The sequence below is a fragment of the Moschus berezovskii genome, chromosome 1 (genome assembly GCF_049115385.1).
Source record: "Moschus berezovskii isolate FMDL1 chromosome 1, NW_MosBer_1.0, whole genome shotgun sequence".
Taxonomy (NCBI): Eukaryota; Metazoa; Chordata; class Mammalia; order Artiodactyla; family Moschidae; genus Moschus; species Moschus berezovskii.
The window spans coordinates 102,605,126-102,633,034 of NC_142460.1; the positions used below are offsets into that span (position 1 = coordinate 102,605,126).

Below are 27,909 nucleotides of genomic sequence, written 5' to 3' on the forward strand. Positions count from 1 at the left end.
ATCAGAAGGGGAAACGTCAGAGGATCGCGCCGCCGCAGGAATCCGTCGGGCCTAGGCACCTGCCAGTCGGAGAAAATCACGTAAAGATTGGTGATGTAGGATGCGTTCCGAGAGCCGGCGTCCACGGTACGAGGTTTCCCTCCGCCCGCCTCCCTCGACTCTCTACCAATCACAAGGCTCTTCCAGCAGCACTGGCCAATTGCGGGAGGGAGGTTTTATCTCGGTTAAGAGTCTAGGAATTTCATTCATATAGAGCTAGGCGCTGGACGCCCGGGAGGAGGGACGCGAGCGAGATGGGCGGGGACAGTGACTGTAAGTCAACGGTAAAACGGACGCGACGCTTAGGTCATGTTTTGCCTTCTCGTAAAACTCACGAGAAAACTGCCTTGGTTTCGCAAAGAAGAGGCCTGATGTCCGTGGAAACAGACAGACTTAGGTTCGATTTCAGCTTCCACCACTTCTAGCGGTGAGAACATGCACCTTGTCCCCAGTCTGAGCCTAAGCTTCTTTTCTACAAAACTGAGGCATAGCATTTACTGATAGTATTGTTAAATTTTAATCTGTAAGCCGTCTAGCGCAGCGTCTGGCACATAGTAAGCACGCAAAGAATAAAAAATATTACACTTAACCAAAAAAAAGAACAGAACCGACCCTCTGACCCCTTCCACTCGCCCCTTTGCTCATTTCACAAAATCACCACCTAGTTTTTCCATTACAAAGCTTCAGGTATCTTCCTTGATTTCTCTCCTGTGTCCCCTATCCGAATCTTTACCTTTAAACCATTTATTTAATCTGTACACTATTATATATCTCCACCACCTCTCGGCCAAGTCACATCATCTCCCACCAGGCAAGGGCTTCCTAACTCGTCTCCCTGCCTCCACTCCTAATATCTTAGGATGTCTGCCGACCCTTTTCCCTGCCATGATTTTTTACACACATGTCAGATCATGTAATTTCTCTGCTTAAAAGCCTCGAATGACTTTCCATTGCACTTACAATAAGATCCCCAGCCTTTTTACTAGCTATAAGATAGCATGATAATGTTTCCTTGTTTAGCCACTAAGTCGTGTCCAACTGTTTGTCACCTCATGGACTGTAGCCTGCCAGGCTCCTCTGTCCATGGGATTCTCCAGGCAAGAATACTGGAGTGGGTTGCTATTTCCTTCTCCAGGGGATCTTCCTGACCCAGGGATCAAACCCATGTCTCCTGCATTAGCAGGCGTATTCTCTACCACTGAGTCACCAGGGAAGCCCCATAAGAAATGTCTAAAGAGATTTAAAATATATCAATTATATGAATGTATATCACTTGCGTATCATACACATTAAAAATATTAATAGGCAGCAAAAGATAAATATATAACTTTAAATAAACCATCCGCCTAATTATTCTCTAAGTGGGTAACTAGTGCCTAAAAAGTTTAAAGAGGAATACTGGCCTAGCTGAATCAGTGTTAAAACATTGATAATATAAAGAAATAGATTTGTTCAGTTGCTCAGTCTTGTTTGTATCTGACTCTTTGCGACCCCAAGGACAGCAGCAGGCCAGGCTTTCCTGTCCTTCACTATCTCCAGTAGTTTGCTCAAACTCATGTCCATTGAATCAATGATGCCATCCAACTGTCTCATCCTCAAGAAGAGAAGGGATGACAGAGGATGAGATGGAAGGAATTGAAGCAGTCACCTAAATTTTCAGAATAATGTTAATCCTAGAAAATATCTTAGTCCTAAAATCTAGTAACATCTGAAGGGCGAGAGTCTCTTCCTTTATAATCCTAAAAGTTTGTACTGTTACATCTCAAAAAATAAGGAATGTGTATAAAGTCAGATTAAGATAATAAAAAATAAAATCTCTCAGTCTAGAATATAAACAGCTGGGGAAGTGGGAGAATGATACTGTTCAAACATACCAGTGATCATCTGCAGAATAAATATAATGAAATAAAAATTTATGGGAACTTAAATAGAAAAAGCAAACCTCACAGATAAATATTTGAACCATGACTGGCAATGCAGCTATGGTGATCAAGCGATCATGGCAGGCAGCAGGCAGAAGTCAAAATTAGGAAGCAGGACATGGGGAGGCATGTATAGATGAACGCACCGACTCTCAACATCATTCCAGCGTGCCACTAGCCAAGTTTCAAGTGCTCTATAGCCACATGTGGTCAGTAAGAAACTTATTATTTCTCAAAAAAGCTGGGGAAAAAGAACAAAAAACTTACATGATCAGTACCTTCACCTAGTATACTCTACCACGTTTTCCAGCAAAACGGTTTCCTTTATCTTTTTTGAATACGTCAAGCTCATTCCTGGTTAGGGCCTTTATTCTAGTTGTTTTCTGCCTGAAACACTCTTCCCTCAGGTCCTAACATGGGTGACTCCTTTTTAAATTCAGATAACAGCTTAAATTACCACTTTATAGAAGACTTCCTTGACCAAGCAACCAAAATTGCAACTATTGAATCTCTGTTTACACTGTCCTGTTTTATTTTTTTCATCCCTGCCCCTAACACTCACACATACTGGAATGCATTTCATGAAAGCATGAATCTGGACTGTTCTCTTAACAGCTGTTTAAGACAGCAGCTTAGAACAGAGTCTGCCACGGCATAAAAGTCACTTGGACTGTGATCTTCCTGTGCTGGCTTCTTATTCTTCAGGCCTCAGCTCAGATTTGGCATTCACCCCTTTCCCCCAATATGAAATTATTCTAGTTTTTCCTAACACATTATTTATTCTCCCTATTAAAATATACACTCCAAGAAAGCAAGGGCTTTATGTTTTGTTCACTACTGTAATTTAAGTGCCTAACACTGTGCCAGACACAGTGCAGAGCTAAGCGGGAGATCAGGTTACTGCTTTCAGGAAGATGCCTACTAAGGAAGAGAGGCCACATGCAAGAGGAGCTAAATTGCATTTTATGGTCCTGTTTACCTTTGTATCTCCCACACCTAGAGGCCACAAACGAACTAAGAAAGCAGGAAATGGCCAAAAATCATAAAATTAAAGTTTAGAGAAAGGAGTGATGTTTTATACTAGGTGAAATCCAAACAAACTTCTTAAAGGCAGTAACATGGAGGAGAAGCTAACAGTTAAGGAGCTCACCCTGGTCGCTCTCGCTTCAGATAGTCTGGGTTTGTATCTTTGCTCTGTCGCTGTGTTACTTTCACCTCTCTAAGCCCTAGTTTCTTCATCTGTAAAACAAGTGTACTTAGAGTGCTCTTAGGAAGACTGAGATAAGTTAAGGTGCTTTAAGTGCCCAGTTCATAGAATTCTATAAAAGTAAACTGTCACTTTTATTATTATTATTATTGATGAAAGCGTGCTGACCTTACCAGCAGCTAGTTGCTGACCACAGCTCTGTGGAGCAATATAAAACTTCCTACTACCCTGAGTAGAAAGGCGAGACTCCAGAAGGCAGCCGGTCTGGTTCCAGGTTCCAGCATCAAGGATTCCTGGCGCTAGCCAAGTGTTTCCCAGACCGCGGAAGACGTACTGGGCCGCTCTAGCAATGTCGTGCGCCAGGTCTCGGTGGTGCGAGGCCTCGCGCTTGCGCAGAGGGTGGGCGACGAGCGCGGGGCCGGTGTGGCGCGCAAGGCACGGCCGCACCCAGACAGGTATGGGGGAACTGCCCGTTGCCTTCGCAGGTAGCCGCTCGCGGGCCGGCGCCTGGGAGGGAGGAGAGGGACCATCTAGCTTCGGGCTCCGGCTGGGAAGGCAGCCTTTGCGCTCGCCAGGTCTTGGGTCTTCTACAGACCCTGTCAGCTGGGGCTTCTCTGTTCCCAAAGTCGACCCGGGGCGCGCACGGGCTGCACATCCCGCGTCCCAACCTGGACCGCGTCCTACCCCGGACCGCGGATGAGGTGGCGGCGAAGCCTCGGGAGAACGGCCTTGGACCTCACGCCCGTCTCCCCTCCTAAAAAACCAGGATCCCAGGGGAGCTTTTGAAGCGGAAAGGAGCGTCAGTTTATGTTTATGAATTTAGCCGTCTCGAATTTCTTGGTCAGAATAGAGGGTTCGTCTCCAGTGAGCTTTTGATTGCTCGCTTTAGAGACAGGTGGACTATACTGGAGCTGACCAATCTTCACAGAACTTGCATCGTCTGATTTTACTCAGAGAGTTCGAAGATAACTGTCATCCACCCTCTCACACCCTTTCTGGGGTTCATGCTTCCATGATTCTTCACCTGGCCCTTCCGTGGCCCTCCGTTTAAGAGAACTCATTCTGGTAATTCTCTTCTGGATTCACTCCCACTTTTCAGATTCTCCTAAAACTGGGTTCCTAAAGTAGTAATATATATATTTGTAAGTAGCTCAGTTCTGAAGTCAAACTGACTTGAATTCTAATCCAGGGTTCTCTGCCAACTCAAGTATGTGACTCTAGGTAAGTAACTCCCTTAACTTTTCTAAGCCCCAGTTTTCTCATCTGAAAATGGGGATAATATATGTATCTGCAGGTGATTGTAAGGATGAAAGAAGGTGAAGAACATGAAATACTTAGAATGCTACCTGGCACATAATAAGCACTTAATTTATGTCCGTTATTTTTTGAACAGAGAATTCCCCAAAGAAGCACAGTTTTTTTTTTTTTTTTAGAATCAAGTGCCAAACAAAAATAGCAGTAAAACTTTTTTTCATCCAGTCATAAAATGAAAGTTTTTAAAGTGAAGTTAATACTGAGGCGTGCTCAATGAAAACCATTCCTTGGTCAACTGATGGAAAATTTGATATCATTTTGGAAAGCAGTGGACATGTATGGCAGGAACTTCAGAAATGTCAATTACTTCATTTCACAAATGCACATTTGAAAATTTTCTCTGGGAATTAATCACAAGCCAGAATATATGCAGAAAGATGGTAATTATAGCATTATTTATAAAAGTGAAAACATTAAACTTTTTATCGTGGAAAAATTTAACATATATAAAAGTAGAATAAGTAAGTGAACCCCCGCGTGCTCATCATCCAGCTTTAACAATGATCACTATTTTGTCCGTCTTGTTTTTGTGAAAAATTTTAAAGTTTACAAGGTGGCTGAAGATAGAACAGTTGAATAAACTAGAATTATTTATTTTTTCAGCTTTTAAAATAATACAGAATTGTATTATAATACAATGCAGAATATATAGTATTATCACAACTATGAACATTCAAAAACCTGTGTAGAAAAAAGGAAGGAAGTACAGTAAGATATTAACCAATTTCCCTTTGGTGGTGGGACTATGGATACTTTCCCCCCCTTCCATTTTTAGATATTTAATAAATATTCCATTAAAATGGTATATTGTTGTTACAACAAACAATGAACAAACAAAATCTAAAAATATTGCTCCTGAACTAAGGACAATAGAATATACAAGAGCAGGTTAACTGTTGCAGAGAATAAAGATGCTTTAATTTCCCTTGATTAGTATTTTTGGCTTATGTTTACATGAGCATTCTTGTCTGTCACCTCCTGCTAGCGCTTGATGTTGCACTCATATGGTCAACTAACACATCCAGATCTTTAATCACTCTCATCCTTTATTTGTAAGTGATTGGACTGTGAAGTTTTAGTACCTTTATTTTGATTAGTGTTTGCCCTAAGGGCAGAGCAAGATTTCTGGTGATAGGATGGCTCTGTTTTTTCCATTTCTTCTTTTCTTTATCCTTAGCAGGCACATCTGTCTCACACGTCACGCATTTATACTCTTTCTAGAACAACCACTTTGAACAATTCAAGTCAGATGGTTTTATCACATTTTTTTCTTGCTCAAATAGATTATGATGAGATCTGACCAAAAATCTATTCTGCTTTTGTTTGATGAACTGCATTCACTTTTTAAACTGATCTAGTACACTTACCTGGAGAATCCCAGGGACGGGGGAGCCTGGTGGGCTTCCGTCTATGGGGTCACGCAGAGTCGGACACGACTGAAGTGACTTAGCAGCAGCAGCAGCAGTACACTTAAAAACAGTTGAGAGAGGTCACCTTACAAGAAAATGTGTAAATGAGTTTTGTTTCAAATTAGTTTGTAAAGAAACTTTGTTTCCTAGGTATGCAAAGAAGGCTTTTCACGCAGATGTCCTTAGAGATAATATGGATCAGTCCGGAGTTCTCCTCTGGGTGAAAGCAGAACCCTTTATAGTCGGTGCCTTGCAGATTCCCCCTCCATCCAAGTTCAGTCTTCACTATCTCAGGAAGATATCCACTTACGTGCGAACAAGGACCATAGAGGGAGGTTACCCACGCCTGTCTTGGTCTACATGGAGGCACATTGCATGTGGGAAGCTGCAGTTGGCTAAGGATCTGGCATGGCTTTACTTTGAAATGTTTGATAGTCTTGCAATGAAGACACCAGAGGAGCGCCTGGAATGGTCTGAGATTCTGTCCAACTGCATGTCTGAGGAGGAAGTTGAAAAGCAAAGAAATCAGGTATGAATTTATATGTATATATGTGTGTGTTTAGTTACTTTGGGAAATAAACTATTTAAAATTTTTGTACTAGCTGTATAGTGTGCAGTTTTAGATTTTAAAGACCATGTGATCCCAAAGCACCATTTAAGTTTTAACATTTCCAGTTTGTCAGTATTTAGTGAATCAGTCCTTACTTAGCAATCCGTACTCATCTACTTTCAATGTAATAATGTGATACGGAAACCCTGTAATTGGAAGAGGGAAATATTTTTATTGACATTAAAACTAATATTGCGGTATATAAGTGCTTATGAACTGTTGACATGTTATGGTAAGAGCACCTGCTTATTTTTAAGTGTGCATCTGCTATGTGCTGGGATTCAGATGATTAGATTAGCAGCTCTGCCCTCATGGTGCTCATAGACTAGTAGGGGAAGCTGGTGTGTGTAAAAAGGTGCTATTTAATAAACATTTCTTCAAAGAAGACATGCAGATGACCAACAATGCTAATTATTAGAGAAGTGCAAATCAAAAACCACACTGAATTCTACTCAGTACTCTGAAATGACCAATATGGGAAAAAAATCCAAAAAAGAGTGGATATATGTGTAACTGATTCACTTTGCTATGCACCTCAAACTAACAAACATTGTAAATCAACTATTATTAGTCACTCAGTCGTGTCCAACTCTTTGTGACCCCATGGACTGTAGCCTACCAGTCTCCTCTGTCCATGGGATTTTCCAGGCAAGAATACTGGAATGGATTGCCATTCCCTCCTCCAGGGGATCTTCCCAACCCAGGGATTGAATCTGGGTCTCCAGCATTGCAGGCAGGTTATTTTCCATCTGAGCCACTAGGGAAGCCCAAATCAACTATACTCTAATAAAAAAATTTTAATAAAACCACTTTGAGGTATTACCTCACACCATTCAGAATGGCTATCATCAAAAAGTCTACAAATAATAAATGCTGAGGAGAGTGTGGAGAAAAGACTGCCTTCCAAACTGTTGATGGGAATGTAAATTGGTACAGCCACTATGGAAAACAGTGTGGAGGTTCCTTAAAATAAAAGTGAAGCTACCATATGATCCAGCAACCCCACTCTCGGACCTATATCCAAAGAAAACTCTAATTTGGAAAGATGCATGTACCCCAGTATTCATAGCAGCATGTTGACAGTTGCTAACACTTGGAGGCAACCTAAGTATCTGTCAACAGATGAATGGATAAGGAAGATGCATATATAATTACTCATCATAAAAAAGAATGAAATCATGCCATTTGCAGCAACATGAATGGACCTAGAGATTATCATACTAAATGAAGTAAGACAGAAAAACAAATACAATACCACTTTGATGTGGATATAGAAAATAGTACAAATGAACTTAACTGCAAAACTGAAACAGACTCAGACATAGAAAACAAACTTGTGGTTACCAAAGGGGAAGTGGGGAGATAAATTAGGAGTATAGGATTAACAGATGCACACTAACTACCATATATAAAACAGATAAACAATAAGGATCTGCTGTATGGCACAGGGAACTAACTGTATTCAATATCTTGTAATTCACTATAATGGAAAAGAATCAAATGTGTGTGTGTGTGTGTAACCGAATCACTTTGCTGTACACATGAAGTTTAACACAGTATTGTAAATCAACTATACTTCAGTTAAAAAAGTACTATTTAATAGTATGGAATGTACAGTAAAAGTATGCATAGAGTACAGAAACAGAATAGAGAAGAGAATAATTAATTCTGGTGATGAGGAAAGACTTCACAGAGAAAGTATATTAATCAGTAACAAGTGAGTCCAGCATTTCAGTGGCTTAGTGCAATAACATTTTATTTCTTATTCATGCGGCAGTCCAACATAAGGCATCTGGTTGGATGAGTCTCTAGGCTGCTGTTGTTTAAGGAATGACTCAGGGATCTAGGCATCTTCTGTCTTTTGGAGCCACTATTATACTAGTTTGCTTTGCTGCAGTTAAAAACAAACAAAAATGAAATTCCAGTGGCTTACAGTAACTGGAGTTTATTTCTTGCTTATTTGACTTTTAGTTTGCACCTTAGTGAAGGCTCTTTTCCAGGCTCTGGCTGTATGTTTCTGCCCATTTGGGGACTCACGCTGAAGAAACAACTTCTGTGAAGGTCATGCCTGTCTTATGATAGAAGGGAAGAGCAAAAGAACAGGAGAAAAGTTTTGACACTCTTAAAACTTTTGCTCAGATGTGACATAAACAGCAACTACTTTTCTTCCATTGGCTAAAGCTTTGTCATGTGTCCATGCCTGTAATTATTAAGATGGGAGGGAATCTACCTCATAGGAAGTAGGGAAATCCTGTGGCCATGGGTAGAGCCATGTAAGCCCCTTGGAAGATGAGGAAGTGAACAATTGCAAATAAAATACAGTTTGCAACGGCCATACCCACTTGGGTCTCAGTCCTTCACTTCTATTCTTTGGGAGGCTTGAAAGTGGTATGTATAAATCCACCCACGTTCCATTGATTGTAACCCATATCCAGTCTCAAAGGAGGCTAATTGTGTGTGCCATCTAATTGTGTGCTCAAGGAGGGAAAGCTATTTAGTTAGCATCTAGTGGGACTCTACCACATGAAATAATATCTAAACAAGGTTTTGGAAATTGGAAAAAAGTTTGGCAAGCAACCAGGAGGAGAAGGGCATTATAGTTAGTTGTTGTTCAGTCGCTAAATCATGTCCAACTCTTTGTGACCCCATGAACTGCAGCACTCCAGGCTTCCCTCTCCTTTGCTCTCTCTCAGAGTTTGCCCAAGTTCACATCCATTGCATCAGTGGTGCCATCCAACCATCTCATCCTTTGTTGCCCCCTTCTCCTGCCCTCAGTCTTTCCCAGCATCAGGGTGTTTTCCAGTGAGTCAACTCTTGGCATCAATTAGCCAGGGTGTCGGAGCTTCAGCATCAGCCCTTAAACATTTATTGAGTGCCTACTATGTGCAGTAGTGAGTGCTGTGGATACAGAGATGAATAAAACCTTCAAGAAGCCCCAGTGTTTTTTGATGGGGTCGCGGAGAGTCAGACACGACTGAGCGACTGAACTGAACTATGTACTAGTTTCTTTGCTAGTTACTAGGAACATAAAAATGAAAAAGAGATCTCATAGTCTCATGGAGAGGCAGGTACATGGAGAAGTAATGACAATATAACAAATAATTATTAAATGGAAGTACTTATATGTATAAAATCAGGAAATTGTGTTGAGTGAAAAAAAGTCAGTCCCAAAAGATGACATACTGTGTTTCCGTTTATGTAACATTCTTGAAATGACAGAATTATGGAGACAGAGAACAGAAGAGTGGCCAGGGGCTGAAGAAGGGCTGAGGGAAGCTGGGAAGTAGGTGTGGCTGTAAAAGGGCAGCATGAAGGGTCTGTGTGTGGATGGAAGTGTTCTCTACCCTGACTGCATCCATGTCAATAGCCTGTCAATACTATTGCACGCTAGTTTTGCAAGATGGGAAATTGAGGAAAGAGTACATCAGATCTTCGTTCTTGCAGCTGCATGTGAAACTACAGTTACTTCAAAAGGTTTAGTTAAGAAAGTAACTTTAGTTAAGAAAAAAACTTAAATTACATAGATTCACGAGGTTCCATGTTGTCTGCTGATTTGAACAGCTAGGTTTAGGTGGCTCTGAGAATCCATATTAAATTTTAAGTTCCTTAGGCTTCATGATTTTGAGCCATGTTGGCAGTCAGGGTGAATATAGCTGCAGTCCTAGAGGTATTACTTCACTTTTTTGCCTCCATCGTATGTGTATCGGAATGGGTATGTGAGGATAACCATGAGCTCCAAACCATACCTTTTTCAAATAAGAAATGATTTAGAAACATTTGTCAGGCCAGTAGTATTTTTTTTTTAAATCAAGCACTTTTTAAATAATTTGATGAAAACCTAAGGCCTACTCCTCCACAGAATACCACACACCAAAAAATTACATCCAATTTCAGATGTTGCCCTGGATATCCTAAACTTTCTTGATAAGTTTATGATTATGTTAAACTAACTTCTGTGTGTTGATTAAATTTCCTTCCTTTCTTTCTACTTTTTAATTCAAATTACTAAGGTTTTTTAAATATATTTTTAAACTTCTGAAATAATAATCTTCTAAAAAGAATGTGCCTCATGACTTTTGGGAGAGACTGTCAATGGCTATAGATGCTACATAGCTTTCTGAGAAGATAAGTGACTCCAGTTTAATTAGTTTCAGACACGCCTACATCTGGGCACCAGAGACATATGTGTCCAATGCTGGAAACATTTTTACCTTTGTCCTTTTAGGATCAGAACACTGTTGTGAATTTCACTTACTATACCTACTTAGTTGTAGACTAGTGGTTGATGTCATTTTAGGACATGTGTTCATAATTTATTTTCTTCTTGGACAGCTTTCAGTGGACACCCTGCAGTTTCTGCTCTTCTTACATATACAGCAGTTAAACAAGGTCTCCTTGAGGACATCTTTGATTGGAGAAGAGTGGCCTAGTCCCAAACACAGATCTCAGTCTCCTAATCTGACTGAAAAATCCAGTTGTCATAATAAGGTACTGTTTAAGTTATGGTCTCTTTCTCTGAAAGGGACAATTTTCGAGGGAGATATATTGCTTTCATTAAAAATTACTTTGAATAACTTATATAAGCCATAGATTTGCTGGCTTGTTTTATTTTGCTTTTTACTTTTTTTCCTATTTATAAAACAAAATCAACATGTGCAGTCTTAATCAACATAGAGAAGTGATTTCAGTTCCTTCAATGACACAAAAATCACTTGGATAATTTTCTGGCAAATCATTTACTTTACCCTTAATTAGTGTTCACAGTTTTGCAAATGTTGATGAATTCGATTTCACATGATTGTAGGCAAGTCAGTTAACTTCTCTTGCTTGGCTTCTTTTCTCTGCGTGGTGATGATGGTGCCTATTTCCGAGCAGCTGTGAGAATTCAGTAATATATGGCACATGACTTGTTGCACACTAAGCACCAATATATGGGGACTTTAGTTTGTCTACGGCCTCTCCCAGCAACTGACTGGACCAGGGATGGACACTTGACTAGAGTAACCCATTCCTTGGCATGAATTTGAAATTGGTCTGATTTGAAATGGTGACCATAGCCCAAACAGTACCCCAAGGGGTTGAAGAAATTACCATTTGGTGATGGGTATTTGAGCTGGTAGCTCATGTGGCATTAAGACCAGCACAGCTACCACATTTGTGAGTGACCTGGAGTTATGATGGATTAGAAACTCTGAGGGGATCAGAGAAAAAGAAGAGAATGGAACAGATATCCAGAGCGTCCTGGGAGAGGACGAGGTTCACACTGGCTTTCCAGTTCCAGTTCCTTTGAGGCCTCCCTGTACTTCCATTTGGGAAACGACTATGTGTCCCTGCAGTAAATGTCCCTTCACTTGAATTAACTTGTATTCCCTATGCCAGTGAGTTACTACCAGCCAGCCACCCATGCTGTCTTTATCACCACCCTTACCTACTTAGTTGTCAAGCCTTACTGATTCTGATTCCAAAATAACTTTAAAAATTTGTCTTTCTTCTTCTTCTTATATGGGTCCTAGTGTCTTTTTTTTCTTTTTCTTTTATTTCTGGTATTAGATGCTACTTGATCATCCTGCTTTTAATCTATAGCCTACCTACTACACTGGAGTTTCCAAAATACAGATCAGTTGTATCCATCTCCTCTCAGAACTCCATCAGTGAATTCTCACTGTCATTGCTGTTTTCACCCTTGTACTCTTTGGAGTCCTCTCCAGCCTGCTTATTATGGGGGAGGGCGATGCAGCAAGAGGGAGGAAGAGCAGGTGAGGTTGTGGGCAGCTCTGCCTTGAAGTCTTCTCTGGCATTCAAAAGAGAGTTTATTCAAAAGAGAAAATGGTATAGCTGTTTACAAAATAGTTTGAAAATCTCTGGCACAAACAATGAAGCCCGGAAACCTTAGTATTTCATGCAAGGCTTTTGCTGAATGGACGTTACCTACCATTTTGCCTTCCCCTGCCACTTCCCAGCATGCTCCCTACACCCCACCCAGAATTTTCACTGCTCTCAACATAGTATGTAATTTTACTGCTGTGGGCCTTTGGATGCAGTTACCTAGGGCTGCTGCGGCTGCTGCTGCTGCTGCTGCTAAGTCACTTCAGTTGTGTCCGACTCTGTGTGACCCCATAGACGGCAGCCCATCAGGCTCCCCCGTCCCTGGGATTCTCCAGGCAAGAACGCTGGAGTGGGTTGCCGTTTCCTTCTCCAATGCATGAAAGTGGAAAGTGAAAGTGAAGTCGCTCAGTCATGTCTGACTCGTAGCGACCCCATGGACTGCAGCCTACCAGGCTCCTCCGTCCATGGGATTTTCTAGGCAAGAGTACTGGAGTGGCTTGCCATTGCCTTCTCCGTTCCTAGGGCTAGAATGCCTTTTTTCCTGATCTGTTTGCAAAGCTACCGATGTCAATCAAGAATCTATTCAAACAGCACTACACTAAGATTTGTTTTCCCCAAATGACGTTCTAGTTCCTCTCCTACCCATAGAAAGTCTTTCAGATCTCTGCTATAGGTCTTGTCTCATTATGTTTTAGTTTATGTTGTCATTTCACTACACAGATGCTGAATTCCTTGAGGACAGGAACTATGTCTTAGTTTGTATAATTCATCACTTAACACTGCTCGTATCACATAAGAGGTATTAAAAAAAATCTGTCAAAGGAATGAGCCAAGTTATTATAACGTCTGCCAACTCAAAGCTTATTCCCAAAGTAATAACTTCTTTTAAATCTGACTACTGTAAGATCAGTTGCCTTTTTTCATTGGATTTTGAAATTAGTTCTGTGATTTGAGAAGGTAAATTAAAAAATCTAGTGTTTCATGAAATGTTTGATCTAAACTTTTAGAATATTTACTAGCTGTGTGACCTTGGGCAAGTTTCTTTTTGTATCTCCATTTCTTCATCTGTGAAATGGGCATGGTAATGGCATCTAATTTAAGACTGTTGCTAGGACTCAATAATGATAAAGTTTCTTTAACAGTGCTTGGCACACACTGAAGCTTAGCTACTAGTGTTACTTTTGGATTATCTTAGGTAGGATAGAATCTCTTTATACCTATCACATGCACAGAAAATCTTTATAAGGTTTGTGTAGTCACCTTAAATGCTTTTGGGGGGATGAGGCAAAGTATAAACATAAAACAATTAAAATATAAAAGTTTCAGATCTCACTGAATCTCTTTTTTCTGTTAAGAGTGCTTTCTTTTGATATTTTTTAGAACTGGAATGATTACAGTCATCAGGCTTTTGTCTGTGATCATCTGTCAGATCTCCTTGAGCTGCTTTTAGACCCAGAGCAACTTACTGCATCATTTCATTCAACCCACAGTAGTCTAGTCTCTCGGGAAGCTGTTGTGGCACTCAGCTTTCTTATCGAAGGTACAGTGAGTGGAGCCAGGAAGATATATCCGCTCTATGAACTTGCACTGTGGCAACCACTGCATGCGGAAACTGGCTTCTCAAAGACCTCTAAGACTTTTTCTTTCTACAAGCTGGAAGCCTGGTTGAGAACCTGCTTGACTGGGAATCCATTTGGTACATCTGCTTGCCTCAAGTCTGGGAAGAAATTGGCTTGGGCTCACCAAGGTATTTATTAATATCTTAATCTATATTAAATTGAATGACAGGTTATGGAACCTAGTATTTTCTGGTGTATTAGTGATCACACATCTTTTGTGGAAGACCTCAGGAATATTGCTACTATAAAAGGGAAAAAAGGGAACATCTCTTTTGTTAATGACTTTTTCTCAAGGCAGCAACAATCTCAGTTGACTCATTAGTCCAACTTGCTTTGGTTGCAGCTAACAGAAACTCTAACTTCAGTTAGTCCTTTCTTTGCTCTACTTTTGTCTTTTCTGGCTCATTTTCCCTTTCACTCTCATGCTGATTTTTTTGAACCTTTCCCATTTTCTGTGCCACTTAGCAGAAATTGGCTACAGTTTCCACAGTTTCCACTGTATTCCACAGTTATACCCTCATAGAGTTGTTGCAAAATGAAGTTCTTTTAGCTATACAGACACAGGCAGACTAGCTATTTCTGAATTAGAAATTTAAATTCATAGTAGAGAGAATTTGGCTCTGGTTGCAAAGGTATCCACTTCTAATAGTCCAGTGATGGCTAAAGGGATAGGTTCAGGTACTGTATGACTTCTTGGGGCCCAGGTATAAGTTTTAAGAGAAGAGGGCCTCAGAAATAGGTGCTGCACTAAGGCAAATGCCAGGCAAAATTAATGGGAAAAAAACTAGAATATACTTCCAAAATCTCTGAGTTTCAGAGATAAAGAGAAAATAGTTTCCATGCAAATGTAAAAAAAAAACAACAGTTTTGTATCAAATTTTTGTAATGCTAAAATTCAGGAAAAGGTTGAGCAACATCTACAATGTCCCAGGTATTTTATATGCAACCAAGTTATTGCTGTAGCATGAGGTCAGACTCTCAGGTATATATGGCTCCTATAAACAGGAGATACTATATAATTGTTGATGTTGATAAAAGAAATATAGGTGCAAGTAAGTTTTTAAACATTGTTAGGGTAAGTACTAGGAGGAAAAAGGACATCTGACCTCTTAGGATTATAAAATGTGTTAGATAGTAGGATTACAAATCATTTTTATCTTGTTTTACTTATAGTATTTAAATTTTTCTACAGTAGCCATATATTAGTTTTCGAATAAAAGAAAACAATAAGAATTGTTTTAAAAGAAGAATAAGTGTACTATGTTGACCTCTCCACATTTGGCAGTTTTCTTTACAAGAGTGGTCCTGACAGCTTGCAGGGAAGTACGGTCTGAGAAAGCAATGATGTCATGGTGAGACTGTGTTAGGAGGGCAGCCTGCACAGAGTTTTTGAGTGTGAGTTTGTGCAAGGCACCATGTCTGAGAGGAAGATGTACTCTCAGTAATGATCCTGGGAGTAAAGGCATGAACCTAAATAGAATGCATGGAATGACATGGTAAGTAACTTAGGAGGAGTTCAGAATTTGTCTTATGGCAATTCTAAAAGAATATTTCGGAGTTGGGATGATAAATTAAGGTGAGTTGGGGAAGATATTTGAATTGCATCAACTCGACCACTTACTCGCCATATGGCCTTAGGCACGTTACTTGAAGAGTAGACATGAAAAAAATCTTACATCTATAGGCAAGCTTGAATGGATTGTAGATTTAACCTTTTTTTAAAAAGACAAAAATATTTAAATTTGGCAACATACAGAAAAGCACAGAGTAGTATAGCATACACCTCTTTACCTGACACCCAGATCTAACACTTTTTTAAACCTGTTTTGTGTCTAATTTTAGACATGTGGACATGTAGATATATATAAGCTCATTTGGGTGATGGTTTTCCTTTGAAACTATCTCTTTTGTATTTTTCTTAAATAGTTGAAGGGACAACCAAGAGAGCGAAGATTGCCTGTAATACTCACGTGGCCCCAAGGATGCACCGCATGGTGGTGATGAGCCAGGTTTACAAGCAAACGTTGGCCAAGAGCTCAGATACTCTGGTGGGGGCACATATAAAGATCCATCGTTGCAACGAGTCTTTTATATATCTGCTCTCTCCCTTACGGTAAGCAGTCTTCATAGTGTTCTGACGTCGTTATATCTTTAGAACGGGGTTGGTCCTTTTATTTGTCGTCACAGAATAATATTGTAGTCAAACGTTTTTTAATCTTATTCAAAGGAATTTACCTCGTTTTTCAGATCTGTGACAATTGAGAAGTGCAGAAATAGCACCTTTGTCCTGGGCCCTGTACAGACTGCTCTTCACCTCCACAGCTGTGACAACGTTAAAGTCATTGCTGTTTGCCATCGTCTGTCCATCTCATCAACGACAGGCTGCGTCTTTCACATTCTGACCCCTACACGCCCCCTTATTCTCTCTGGAAACCAGAGAGTAACTTTTGCCCCTTTTCATACCCATTACCCAATGCTGGAGGACCACATGGCCAGGACCGGCCTTGCTGCAGTGCCTAACTATTGGGATAATCCCATGATTGTGTGTAGAGAGAACAGCAGCCCAAGTGTCTTCCGACTCCTACCACCATGTGAATTCTATGTGTTTATTATTCCATTTGAAATGGAAGGGGACACAACAGAGATACCTGGGGGTCTTCCACCTGCCTATCAGAAAGCACTGAGCCAAAGAGAAAAAAAGATACAGGTCTGGCAGAAAACTGTGAAGGAAGCTCGTTTAACAAAGTGAGTATTTTCTAGAAGTAAGTAGTAACTTGTCTTATATAAAATTCCACAGGAAAGCAAATTAATCTGCATGCATGCTCAGTCTCTTAGTCGTGTTTGGCTCTTTTGTGACCCCATAGACTGAAGCCCACCAGGCTCCTCTGTTCGTGGAATTCTCCAGGCAAGACTACTGGAGTGGGTTGCCTTTTCCTACTCCAGGGGATCTTCCCAACCCCCAAACCTGCATCTCCTGCCTTGGCAAGTAGATTCTTTATGACTGCGCCACCTGGGAACCCCCCCAAATTAATCTGCTCATGTTTATAATTGTGCTAAACAAACAAAAAAGACAAAGTGTGTCTTTTGTTAAGGTCAGTATTCCAGGTACTGTTTGGTTGGGAGATGTGAGCAAGTGGATACTCAAGTATTAGACTCCCTCCTTTTTTTTTGGTATAGTAAATTTTATTTTTTTTACTCACAAAAAAACACTTTGTATTGGGGTATAGCCAGTTAACAATGTTGTGATAGTTCCAGGTGAACAGTGAAGGGACTCAGCCATACATAATACACGTATCCATTCTCCCCTAAAATTCACTCCTATCCAGGCTGCCACATAACATTGAGCAGAGTTCCATGTGCTATACAATAGGTTTTTGTTAGTTATCCATTTTAAATATAGCAGTATGTACATGACCTTCCCAGATAGACTCTCTCCTTTTAAGAAGCTTCAGTTTAACTGGCAGATATAAGATGTAAATGAAGGACCGTGTATAAAGTCAATCATAAATGGATTACTTTTAGTTTTTAATTTTCTTCTCTGCAGTATATTGTGGTTCTCAAATGGTTGTGTGTCAGGATCATCTAAAGAGCTTGTTAAAAATACAGGTCCTGGCTCCTTTACTCTACAGATAGACTTCTCAAAAGTGGATTCCTAATGCTAGTCCATGGACTAGTGCCAGTTTTTTTCAAAGTTCCTAATTCTTGTAAAATGTGCAAAATAAGTACAGTGTTTAAGTAGTGCTAAATTTAGTCAACTTAGAATACTGTCTTTTATTCTGAAATTGTTTCTTTCCTACTTTGTAGATACTAAAGTATCTTGTTTTTAATAACATTCTTGATAGAATAGATGCTTATGGTTTATTATGTCCACCACAAAATTTTATTTCAAGGGTACTTGTCTTTAAACTCTAGGAGCCAGGGACACAGTATGTATAAAGCGTATATAAAGATTCAGAAAACATGAGTGTGGGTAGTCAGAGGAGATTGATGGAGGAAAAAGAGTTTGTGTTGGACATTGAAAAATGAGCAGAGTTTGGATAGGAATTGAGGGTTAGGCAGAATACTTTAAACAGCACTAGAGGAACAGATGTGGAAACAGAAGCAGACTTAAGGTGTCCTTGAAATCAGTGGCTTAAACAAGATTCAGGGTGTGGATAATGATGTTTAAACTTGTATGAGTAGATCAAGCCAGATTACTTAGAATCTTGCATATCAGTCAATATGAGTTAGATTTATGTGGAATTAAGTAATAGAAGGCACAAAAGGGTTTTAAACAATGGACTGAAGTTCAGAAAGCCATTTCATTTATTCAGGAACATTTATAGAATGCCTGCAATATGCAAACCACCTTATTAGATGGTATGGCAGATAAAGAAATGTGATTGGCACATATGAAAATCCTCTGATTAGATCTGAAAGAGGGAAGTCAGGGTGATATTACAATATTCTAGATTAAGAAACTGGACTAGAGTGGAGATAAAAGGTGTGGAAACCAGGAATACTTTGACAGGAGGCTGAACTTAGTACAAGATTTTCTAAAAAAGACAAAATTAAAGATGACTTCAAAAATTGGACTCCAGTTTAGACTCCTTTGATCACTTTTCTTCTGGACAGAATAGCATATACAACTTAAAACGTAGTGGGTGCTCAGAATAATTATTAAGTAATTATTTAATAATTAAGCAATTATTGTCTGTACAATATTTTGGTATTTAATTTTGTTAGAGATGTTAGGAAAGATAACTAGGAAACATTACAGTACCACAAGCTGGAGGGGTGCTTCTTCTACAACATTGTCCATTTGGGAGCTGGAGCTAGTTTGAGAAGAGGGTATCAAGTTCTTTTGGAGGCTGTTTACATGAAATGTCCTATATCCTGATAATGTCTTGATCCTTAAGACTTAGAAAAACTCTTACCTTAATAATTGGATTCCATTTGCTTGGTATTAGTTTTTTGTTTGTTATCATTTTTCCTAATTAACATTATCTTGGAAAACAGCAGTCATTCTAAATATGTTTCTATTTCTCATGATCCAGAGCTGTGATTTAATGTGTAAGTAGAAGTGCCTATTTTAATTAGATCTCTTGATTTTATTGGATGTTAAAAATCAGTGTTGTTTTTTGGACAGCTGTGTCTGTATTGTAGTGGAAAGTACTCTGACTCAGGAATTAGTACAAACCATGCCACTTACTGTGTGACACTGAAGGTGTCATCTGATCTATCTCTTGGCTATATCACGTATATATAGTGTATTTTCTACCTGATAAGATAGATATAAAGGTTCATTAATAAAGATAACGTATAGTAATGATCTTGTATAAGACACTGTAGTGGTGTGTCCTATACCATGTGTAGTAGTGTGAAGGTAAGACACCCTGCTTAGTGATGAGTTTGAGAGACACATCTTCTAGGTGAGATTGTTTACTCAATATCTGAGACGTGACCTGGTAGAATTAATTTCATTCTAAGAGAAATCGTTGAAAAAAGACTCAATCCAACCATCTAATTTTCTGGATGCATTTTTGTAGCATATGGATTAAGGAAGGAAGTATATAAGATATACTTACACACTTGCATTTAGATTCTTTTTTTAAAAACCTTTTTGTTTTGTATTGAGGTATGGCAAATTAACAATGTTGTGATAGTTTCAGGTGGACAGCAAAAGGACTTAGTCATACATATATGTGTATCCATTCGCCTCCAAACTCCTCTCCCATCCAGGCTGCCACATAAAATTGAGCTGAGTTCCATGTGTAATACAGTAGGTCCTTGTTGGTTATCCCATTTTAAACATACAGTGTGTACATGTCCATCCCAAATTCCCTAACGATCCCTTCCCCTCATCCCTCCCACTGGCAACCATAAGTTTGTTTTTTAAGTCTGTGAGGCTCTTTTTGTTTGTAAGTAAGTTTGCATTTAGCTTCTTCAAAACAGTTGCTGGCTACCAAAAATATAAACATCAGTAATAGTCACAACTCATGCTTTATCTGGGAATCCACTCTAAAAATACTGCTGTTATCTGTAACAAACATTCCACTTGTTTGTATCTCATGGATTGAGCCACCAGGATACTAATAATATGGATCAGTCATGTAAATAAGACGTACTGAGCACTTACTATGTGCCATGTACTGTTCTAAGCACCTTCTATGTATTAACGCATTTCTTCTTCCTAACGTCAAGGCTGTATATTGTCACCCTGCTTATTTAACTTATATGCAGAGTATATAATGAGAAACGCTGGGCTGGAGGAAGCACAAACTGGAATCAAGATTGCCGGGAGAAATATCAATAACCTCAGATATGCAGATGACACCACTCTTATGGCAGAAAGTGAAGAACTAAAGAGCCTCTTGATGAAAGTGAAGGAGGAGAGTGAAAAAGTTGGCTTAAAGCTCAACATTTAGAAAACTAGGATCATGGCTTCCGGTCCCATCTCTTCATGGCAAATAGATGGAGAAACAGTGGAAACAGTGTCAGACTTTTTTGGGGGGCTCCAAAATCACTGCAGATGGTGATTGCAGTCATGAAATTAAGATGCTTACTCCTTGGAAGGAAAGTTACGACCAAGCTAGATAGCATATTAAAAAGCAGAGACATTACTTTGCCAACAAAGGTCCGTCTAGTCAAGGCTATGGTTTTTCCAGTGGTCGTATATGAATGTGAGAGTTGGACTATAAAGAAAGCTGAGTATTGAATTGATGCTTTTGAACTGTGGTGTTGGAGAAGACTCTTGAGAGTCCCTTGGACTGTAAGGAGATCCAACCAGTCCATCCTAAAGGAGATCAGTCCTGGGTGTTCATTGGAAGGACTGATGTTGAAGCTGAAACTCCAATATTTTGGCCCCCTGATGTGAAAAGCTGACTCATTTGAAAAGACTCTGATGCTGGGAAAGATGGAAGGCAGGAGGAGAAGGGGATGACAGAGGACGAGATGGTTAGAAGACATCACCAACTCAATGGACATGAGTTTGGGAAAACTCTGGGAGCTGGTGATGGACAGGGAGGCCTGGCGTGCTGCAGTTCATGGGTTCGCAAAGAGTCATACACGACTGAGTGACTGAACTGAACTGAACTGAATAATTCCTTATCACGGATGAGGAAATTAAGGAACAGAGAAATTTAAGTAATTTACCCAAAGTCACGCAAGAGTCAGGATTTGCATCTAGTCAGCCTGGTTCCAGAACCTAGGTTCTTAGTGTCTCTACTGTTTTCTGTGAACTATTATCATATATAATATAATCATTATAATGATGTGATATAAAAGTGGATCATTGGAAAAACATTCTTTTAAAGCAGTTCCGTTGTTTGGATGCTGTTGTTATTTAGATGCCTAGATTTTCTTGCACATACAGAAAGCTTATACACATGTGCAGAATCTGGAATATGGTGAGGCACTTAATACATGTTAACTGTGAGTTATAGTGTCTTCAAGTGGTAAGATCCTTGATAACACTAGAAACAAGAAAAAGCACACAATTTCACCTTGGGAACATGGAAAGACAGAGGAATTATTGACTAATTTGAAAGGAAACTCCCAACATCATCCTTTTAAAGTGATTAGGTTATATCATTTCCTTACTGTGACCCCACTCATGATTCCCCGTCATACTTGAAATAAAATGCAATGTAAAACCTTTGCGGTACCCACCAGGCCCTTTCTGCCTCATTTTTCTGCCATTCTTTTCCTTATTCACTGTCCTCCCACCATACTATGATCTTACTTACTCATTGCCATCCAGCAATACACCACCAGGAATGTATCTGTAGAATAAAGTTGGATATCATTGCTTATTGCAAGGAGGGAGAGAATTAGTTACATTTCCATAAAAGCATTTTTAAAAGAATTGATTATTGCATTTTGGCTGTGATAGATGATTTGGGGGAGGGTCCTGTTGTGAGTTCGATGCAATCTGGAAGTGAGGGTAATTCTGTGATTTGATATTATAATAATTTTTATATTAAAGAAGAGAGGAATAAAGGGGATAAAAATGTAATTGTAAAGAAACAGCAGTCACTCATTAGCCAGGAAAGGGTAATGCTTGGTCATTTTTGTGGTTTGGATCACAAAATGTTTTTGTTTTTCATCCAGATCTGAGATATGATTATGGAGTGGTTTTGTACTTGTATTGATCTAGCATCATCCTACAATGATCTTGTCTGCTCTTGGTGTGCTGTGGGATTCTTTATGTTTAACAGAAGAGCACTGCAGCCAGTCCAGATCCAGACTACACCTAGGCCTAGCTCAGCCTAGGTGCTAAACCAGCTCCTGGCTGTCAGGAGCTTCTCTTCTCTTGCATATCCTGAATATGTTAAATATTCTTTCACTTTTGAGCCTTTGCACTTTTTGTTCCCTCTGCCTGGAATGTTCTTCTCCAGATATTTATACACACGTCATTTATTACCGATATTCCCTACTAGAATATGCAGGTCACAAGGAGCACAGACTACATAGATCACAATGGGAACCACTCCCTCTGGAGTCCTGTGGTCCAAACCTGCCTGGACAGAGGCCATTTCTCTTTTCTTTACATGTCTCATCAGTCAGAACACTACCCAGCATCACTGGTCCTCAGTAAATATCTGTTGAGTGAATAAACACAGTAGAACAAAATATATAATTACTGACAAGATTTTACAAAGAGAGAATTTGACCAATCTTTTTTTTTTGGTGGTGGTGGTGGTGATGTCGTCTGTAAAACTGAACAGAGCAGTCATTCAGAGAGAACAAATGAATAACTGGAAATAATTTAAATTTATCCTATGAAAGCATTTTATAACCACTTGGTATAAAATTAATATGAGTACATTGTTTTTGCAATTTTAGGGATCAAAGAAAGCAGTTTCAGGTACTTGTGGAAAACAAGTTTTATGAGTGGTTGATTAATACAGGACACCGTCAGCAGCTGGACAGTCTTGTGCCTCCTGCAGCAGGCTCCAAACAAGCAGCAGGATAAGACTTCCTCATCGAAACACTGGTAGGTATTTACAATGGCAACCATGTAAATCATTTGGAGGATGTGTGCCCCCCCCCCAAAAAAAAACACACAGACTGTTATGTTACCAACCATTGCTATTTTTTCCCACTGCTCCCACCACCATATACAGAATTTTAAATGCCCATATTTACAACATTTTATACTGAGAAGACCAACCAGGATATTCAAGCAGAAACTATAGCGTTATTGGCAAACAGAATAGCCAAATTTGTCTTTTTTGTCTCTTGCCTGGCACAGTCCAAAGCTGTTCTGTACTTCCTTGTATATGGCTTTAAGGTTTATTCTTTCTAACACATTTCATCTCTATCCTGTAAACCCACATACTAGTCATTTAATTTAGCTAATCTTTGTTAATTGTGCATTAATAAATAACTAGAATTAATCCAAATGAAGATTTGAATACTAAACTCTAGGAAACCTGCAGACTCAATAGAAGAGGACATATATACAGACACATTTACTGGAAGTTGTTTAATCCAAATACATAGTATATTTTTTTAATAGAAATTAGCTTGTTTTGCTATTTGAAAGTATCTTTAAAAGCTCACAATAGAAAAACACAAAGGACATACGTAGATAGTTCACAGAAAGATACTTACAAAGATGCTCATTTTCACTTAAAATTAGAAATGTAAGATACTATTTTTCATCTGTCACATTGGCAAAGATCAAAAATGTAATGTACAACACTAAGATATTTCACTTACCACCACTGCTGCTGCTGCTGCTAAGTCACTTCAGTCGTGTCCGACTCTGTGTGACCCCATAGACGGCAGCCCACTAGGCTCCCCCGTCCCTGGGATTCTCCAGGCAAGAACACTGGAGTGGGTTGCCATTTCCTTCTCCAATGTGTGAAAGTGAAAAGTGAAAGTGAAGTTGCTCGTAGCGACCCCACGGACTGCAGCCTACCAGGCTGCTCCATCCATGGGATTTTCTAGGCAAGAGTACTGGAGTGGCTTGCCATTGCCTTCTCCGCACTTACCACTGAGCAAAGTGTAAATTTGTGCAACCTTTTTTGGAGGATAGTTTGACAAAATCAGAATTAAAAATGCACACATTCTTTGATTTTGTAATTTCACATCTTAGATTTAGCTTGCTGCTGCTGCTAAGTCACTTCAGTCGTGTCCGACTCTGTGTGACCCCATAGACGGAAGTCCACCAGGCTCCCCCGTCCCTGGGATTCTCCAGGCAAGAACACTGGAGTGGGTTGCCATTTCCTTCTCCAATGTGTGAAAGTGAAAAGTGAAAGTGAAGTCGTTCAGTCGTGTCCGACCCTCAGCGACCCCACGGACTGCAGCCCACCAGGCTCCTCCATCCATGGGATTTTCTAGGCAAGAGTACTGGAGTGGCTTGCCATTAGCTTACAGATATGTAAAGATCTGTTTAAAAGAAATGTTCATTGTAGCAGTATTTGAAATAGCTGTAAGCTGGAAACAAGCCAAATGCTTCTCAGTAGAGGGCTGGTGGCTATGAACCAGTTCATTCATACTTGATCTAAATGATCTATAGTGGAGTGAAAGTAAAAGGTGAGAAGGGGAGTAAAATGTTGCCTTGTGTGTTTGAGAAAAAAAGGATTTAGGTAGATAAATATGTAAATATGTAGGTATTTACAACTCACATATTTATATACTAATTATATGCCCTTAAAATTTCTGAAAAATTATAAAGAAATTGTTAGAGTGTTTGAGGAATGAGACTGGATGTCTAGGGTAGGAGAAAACTTACTCTTAATTTTTATTGAGATATAATTCACATACCATAAAACCCACTTTTTAAAGTGAAGAATGCAGCAGCTTTGATTATATTTACAAGTGTGTACAACCATCACCATGAACAAATCGAGAACATTTTCATCCCCCTAGAAAGAAAGTCCATATATATCAATAGTCACGCCCAAATCCTCCAACTCTGATATCTCCTCTGCCTCCTGTTCCCGGGCAGTCTCTAACCTACTGTTTGTCACTTGATTTGTCAGTTTGGAACATTTCATATATTGATAAGTGGAATTGTACAACATGTGGCGTTTGTGTCTGGCTTCTTGCACTTAGCATAATGTTTTTAAGGTTTATCTATGTTATAGCATGTGTCAGTATTCCTTTTTATGGTTGGATACTGTTCCATTGGGGCTTCCCTGGTGGCTCAGTGGTAAAGAAACCACTTGCTATGCAGGAGACATGGGAGACATGGGTGTGATCCCTGGGTCAGAAAGATCCCCTAGAGAAGGAAATGGCAACCTACTCCAGTGTTCTTGCCTGGGAAATCCCATGGACAGAGGAGCCTGATGGGCTACAGTCCATGGGGTTGCAAAGAGTCAGGCACAACTTAGCAACTAAACAACTATTAATATTCCATTATATGGATATACCACACTTTATCTGTTCATCAGTTGATAGACAAATGAGTTGCGTCCACTTGTTAGCTGTTGTGAATAATGCTGCTATATGTACTTTTGTGTACAAATTTTTGTGTAGAGATATGTTTTTATTTATCTTCAGTATACAATACAGAGGAGTAGAATTGAAAGGCCATATGTTTAATTTTTTGAGGAACTGCTAAACTGTTTTCCAAAGCTGGGTAGCATATTCTTTACTGTTTGTACATTGTTTATATTTTCAGTATGTATTACTTTTTATGAAAAAAAAATTTGTAATACTTCAGTCGCTCAGTCCTGTCTTACTCTTTGCAGCCCCATGGACTGCAGCACGCCAGGCTTCCCTGTTTATCACCAACTCCCAGAGCTTGCTCAAACTCACGTCCATGGAGTCAGTGATGCCATCCAACCAACTCATCCTCTGTCACCCACTTCTCCTCTTGCCCTCAATCTTTTCCAGCATCAGGGTCTTTTCCAGTGAGTCAGTTCTTCACATCAGGTAGCCAAAGTATTGGAGCTTCAGCTTCAGCATCAGTCCTTCCAATGAATATTCAGGACTGATCTCCTTTAGAATGGACTGCAGTTCAAGGGACTCTCAAGAGTCTTCACCAACACCACAGTTCAAAAGCATCAATTCTTCTGCGCTCAGCTTTGTTTATAGTCCAACTCTCATAGCCATACATGACTACTGGAAAAACCATACCTTTGACTAGACAGACCTTTGTCAGCAAAGTAATGTCTCTGCTTTTTAATATGCTGTCTAGGTTTGTCAGAGTTTTTCTTCCAAGGACCAAACGTCTTCATTTCATGGCTGCAGTCACCATCTGCAGTGATTTTGGAGCCCAAGAAAATAAAGTCTGTCACTTAGAATATTTAGTTAATAAATAGTGAGATTAAGAATGGAAAATCTGATGAAGGTTATACAGAGGAAATGGGAGCTATAAGAGGATAAAATTTTACTTTAGACTAATCCCCACTGCCTACTACTTTGTCTATATGTGAGTTTCTTTATGTCTATTTGTGAACCTCAGAAAAAAGGAATGTAGTTAACTTTTAACTCACATGTTTTATCACTCTAAATTATCATCTGATTGATTTATGTGATGTTGTGAAAAGGGTTTTTTCCTATTTTTCCTTAAAGGCAATAGAAAATTAAGTGATTATAGTTTTGTTTTCTTTTATTTTTTTTTTCAATCATTTTCAGGGAGCAGAAAATGGTGCACATGTTGAAACTAAACTGGGAAGGTGCTCTTGCTGCTTAAGAGACTTTGGAGATTTTTCTTCCTGTTTAAGACCTTTCTTTACATTTCCTTCCAATTTCATTTGTTACTGTTTACATTGAATTTTAGTCTAAACTTCTATTATATAAACATATTGTTTATAGAATATCAGAAGGCTCATTTTATGATGCTAAAATGAAAAAGTTGATGAAGACATTATGTTAATATTAAAATGACTTGAGTATTGATATAGTAAACCTTACATTTTAAGTTGTATAATGAAAGGGTTTCATCCTTTCTAGAGTTAAATAAGAGTTTCATAGTTCTTTGTAAGTATTTAAATGGAAATTGCTACGCCTTTTAAAAAAGACTTGAAATGAAAGTATGACTTGTTGGAGTATAAATATAAATATAGCAGAAAAGGTTTTATACAAAGATATTTTAGTCCTTAAAGTATACAACAATGAAATTGTGTAGAATTTTTATTTTTCATTTTCTGCTTCAAATTTTCAGTAAAACTCTAAAAAGTAATTTTCTCCTTTTGATTAAAAAATAAAGTTTTAACTTTGGGAAAGGTTTCCAAAGTCATTCTGTGATGTTATATCAAAATAAAGTTTATATTTGATAGAGTTGTGTTCTTTAAGATAAAGGAAAACAGTTTAATAAATAATCTGATTGCTGATAAATGTTGTTTCATATGCTCTTTGGTCAGTTAATTAGTAATTATATCAAAAGGGTATGATCTCTTATTTATAAAGTGAAAATTAACCCTCGGAATGTTTTAATTATAATTGGAGTTCTTATAGTTTTTATTTTAATATGAAATTTAACCAAGCAGAACGTTATAAAATAAAGAAACACTGGAGTAATAGGAGTGTGTTTTGGAAATTGCTCTTGGTTAATAAAATTAATGGTATTAATTATACTTTCTTTAAAGTTTATAAAATTCAGAATAGTAAGCACATAATACTTTATAACCTAGCAAGCTTCATATCAAGGCACATTTGTCATTTTCTGAACTAACCATAATATATCTGGGGGCATCCCATTTATAAAAATATTTGCTGAAGTCTTTATTAGTGGAAAGATGAAGTAGAACTTTTGAGAAGAGTATATTTGACCAGGAAAATTAAAATGGAGAAGAACTGATTTGTTGTTTGAGTTTATGTGAGATGTAATCTTATTCATAAATCAGAGGTATATTAAATGCCAAAGACTGTTCTCTACACGGGTTCCAAGATGATAGCATGGCAGAGAAATGCCACCTAGCAGGCGGCAGGTCGGGCTTAGCTAAACCTTTGTGATTCAGGATTTCCACAGTAACTTTCTGCTGCTTGGGCTACACACTGCAGCCCCCTTTCTTGGGACTAGAAC

At 39.0% G+C, this 27,909-nt stretch overlaps 1 protein-coding gene across 6 annotated transcripts; it reads left to right on the plus strand.

Moving 5' to 3' along the window:
* Positions 1–347: 347 nt before the first annotated feature.
* TBCCD1 (TBCC domain containing 1) lies at positions 348–27,280 on the plus strand. Of its 6 annotated transcripts, none has more exons than XM_055408603.2 (8): positions 3,563–4,389; positions 6,042–6,420; positions 10,834–10,989; positions 13,708–14,074; positions 15,873–16,059; positions 16,194–16,691; positions 22,773–22,923; positions 26,520–27,280. In XM_055408603.2, exons 2-7 carry the CDS (start codon positions 6,085–6,087, stop codon positions 22,900–22,902), a joined length of 1,674 nt encoding a protein of 557 aa, XP_055264578.1. In that variant the 5' UTR covers positions 3,563–4,389; positions 6,042–6,084; the 3' UTR covers positions 22,903–22,923; positions 26,520–27,280. The 6 variants fall into 6 exon arrangements, with proteins under 6 accessions (XP_055264560.1, XP_088694506.1, XP_055264551.1 ...); XM_055408612.2 differs by lacking the exon at positions 26,520–27,280 and adding an exon at positions 25,631–26,513; XM_055408585.2 differs by lacking the exons at positions 3,563–4,389; positions 22,773–22,923; positions 26,520–27,280 and adding exons at positions 348–466; positions 16,811–22,740.
* Positions 27,281–27,909: the final 629 nt, after the last annotated feature.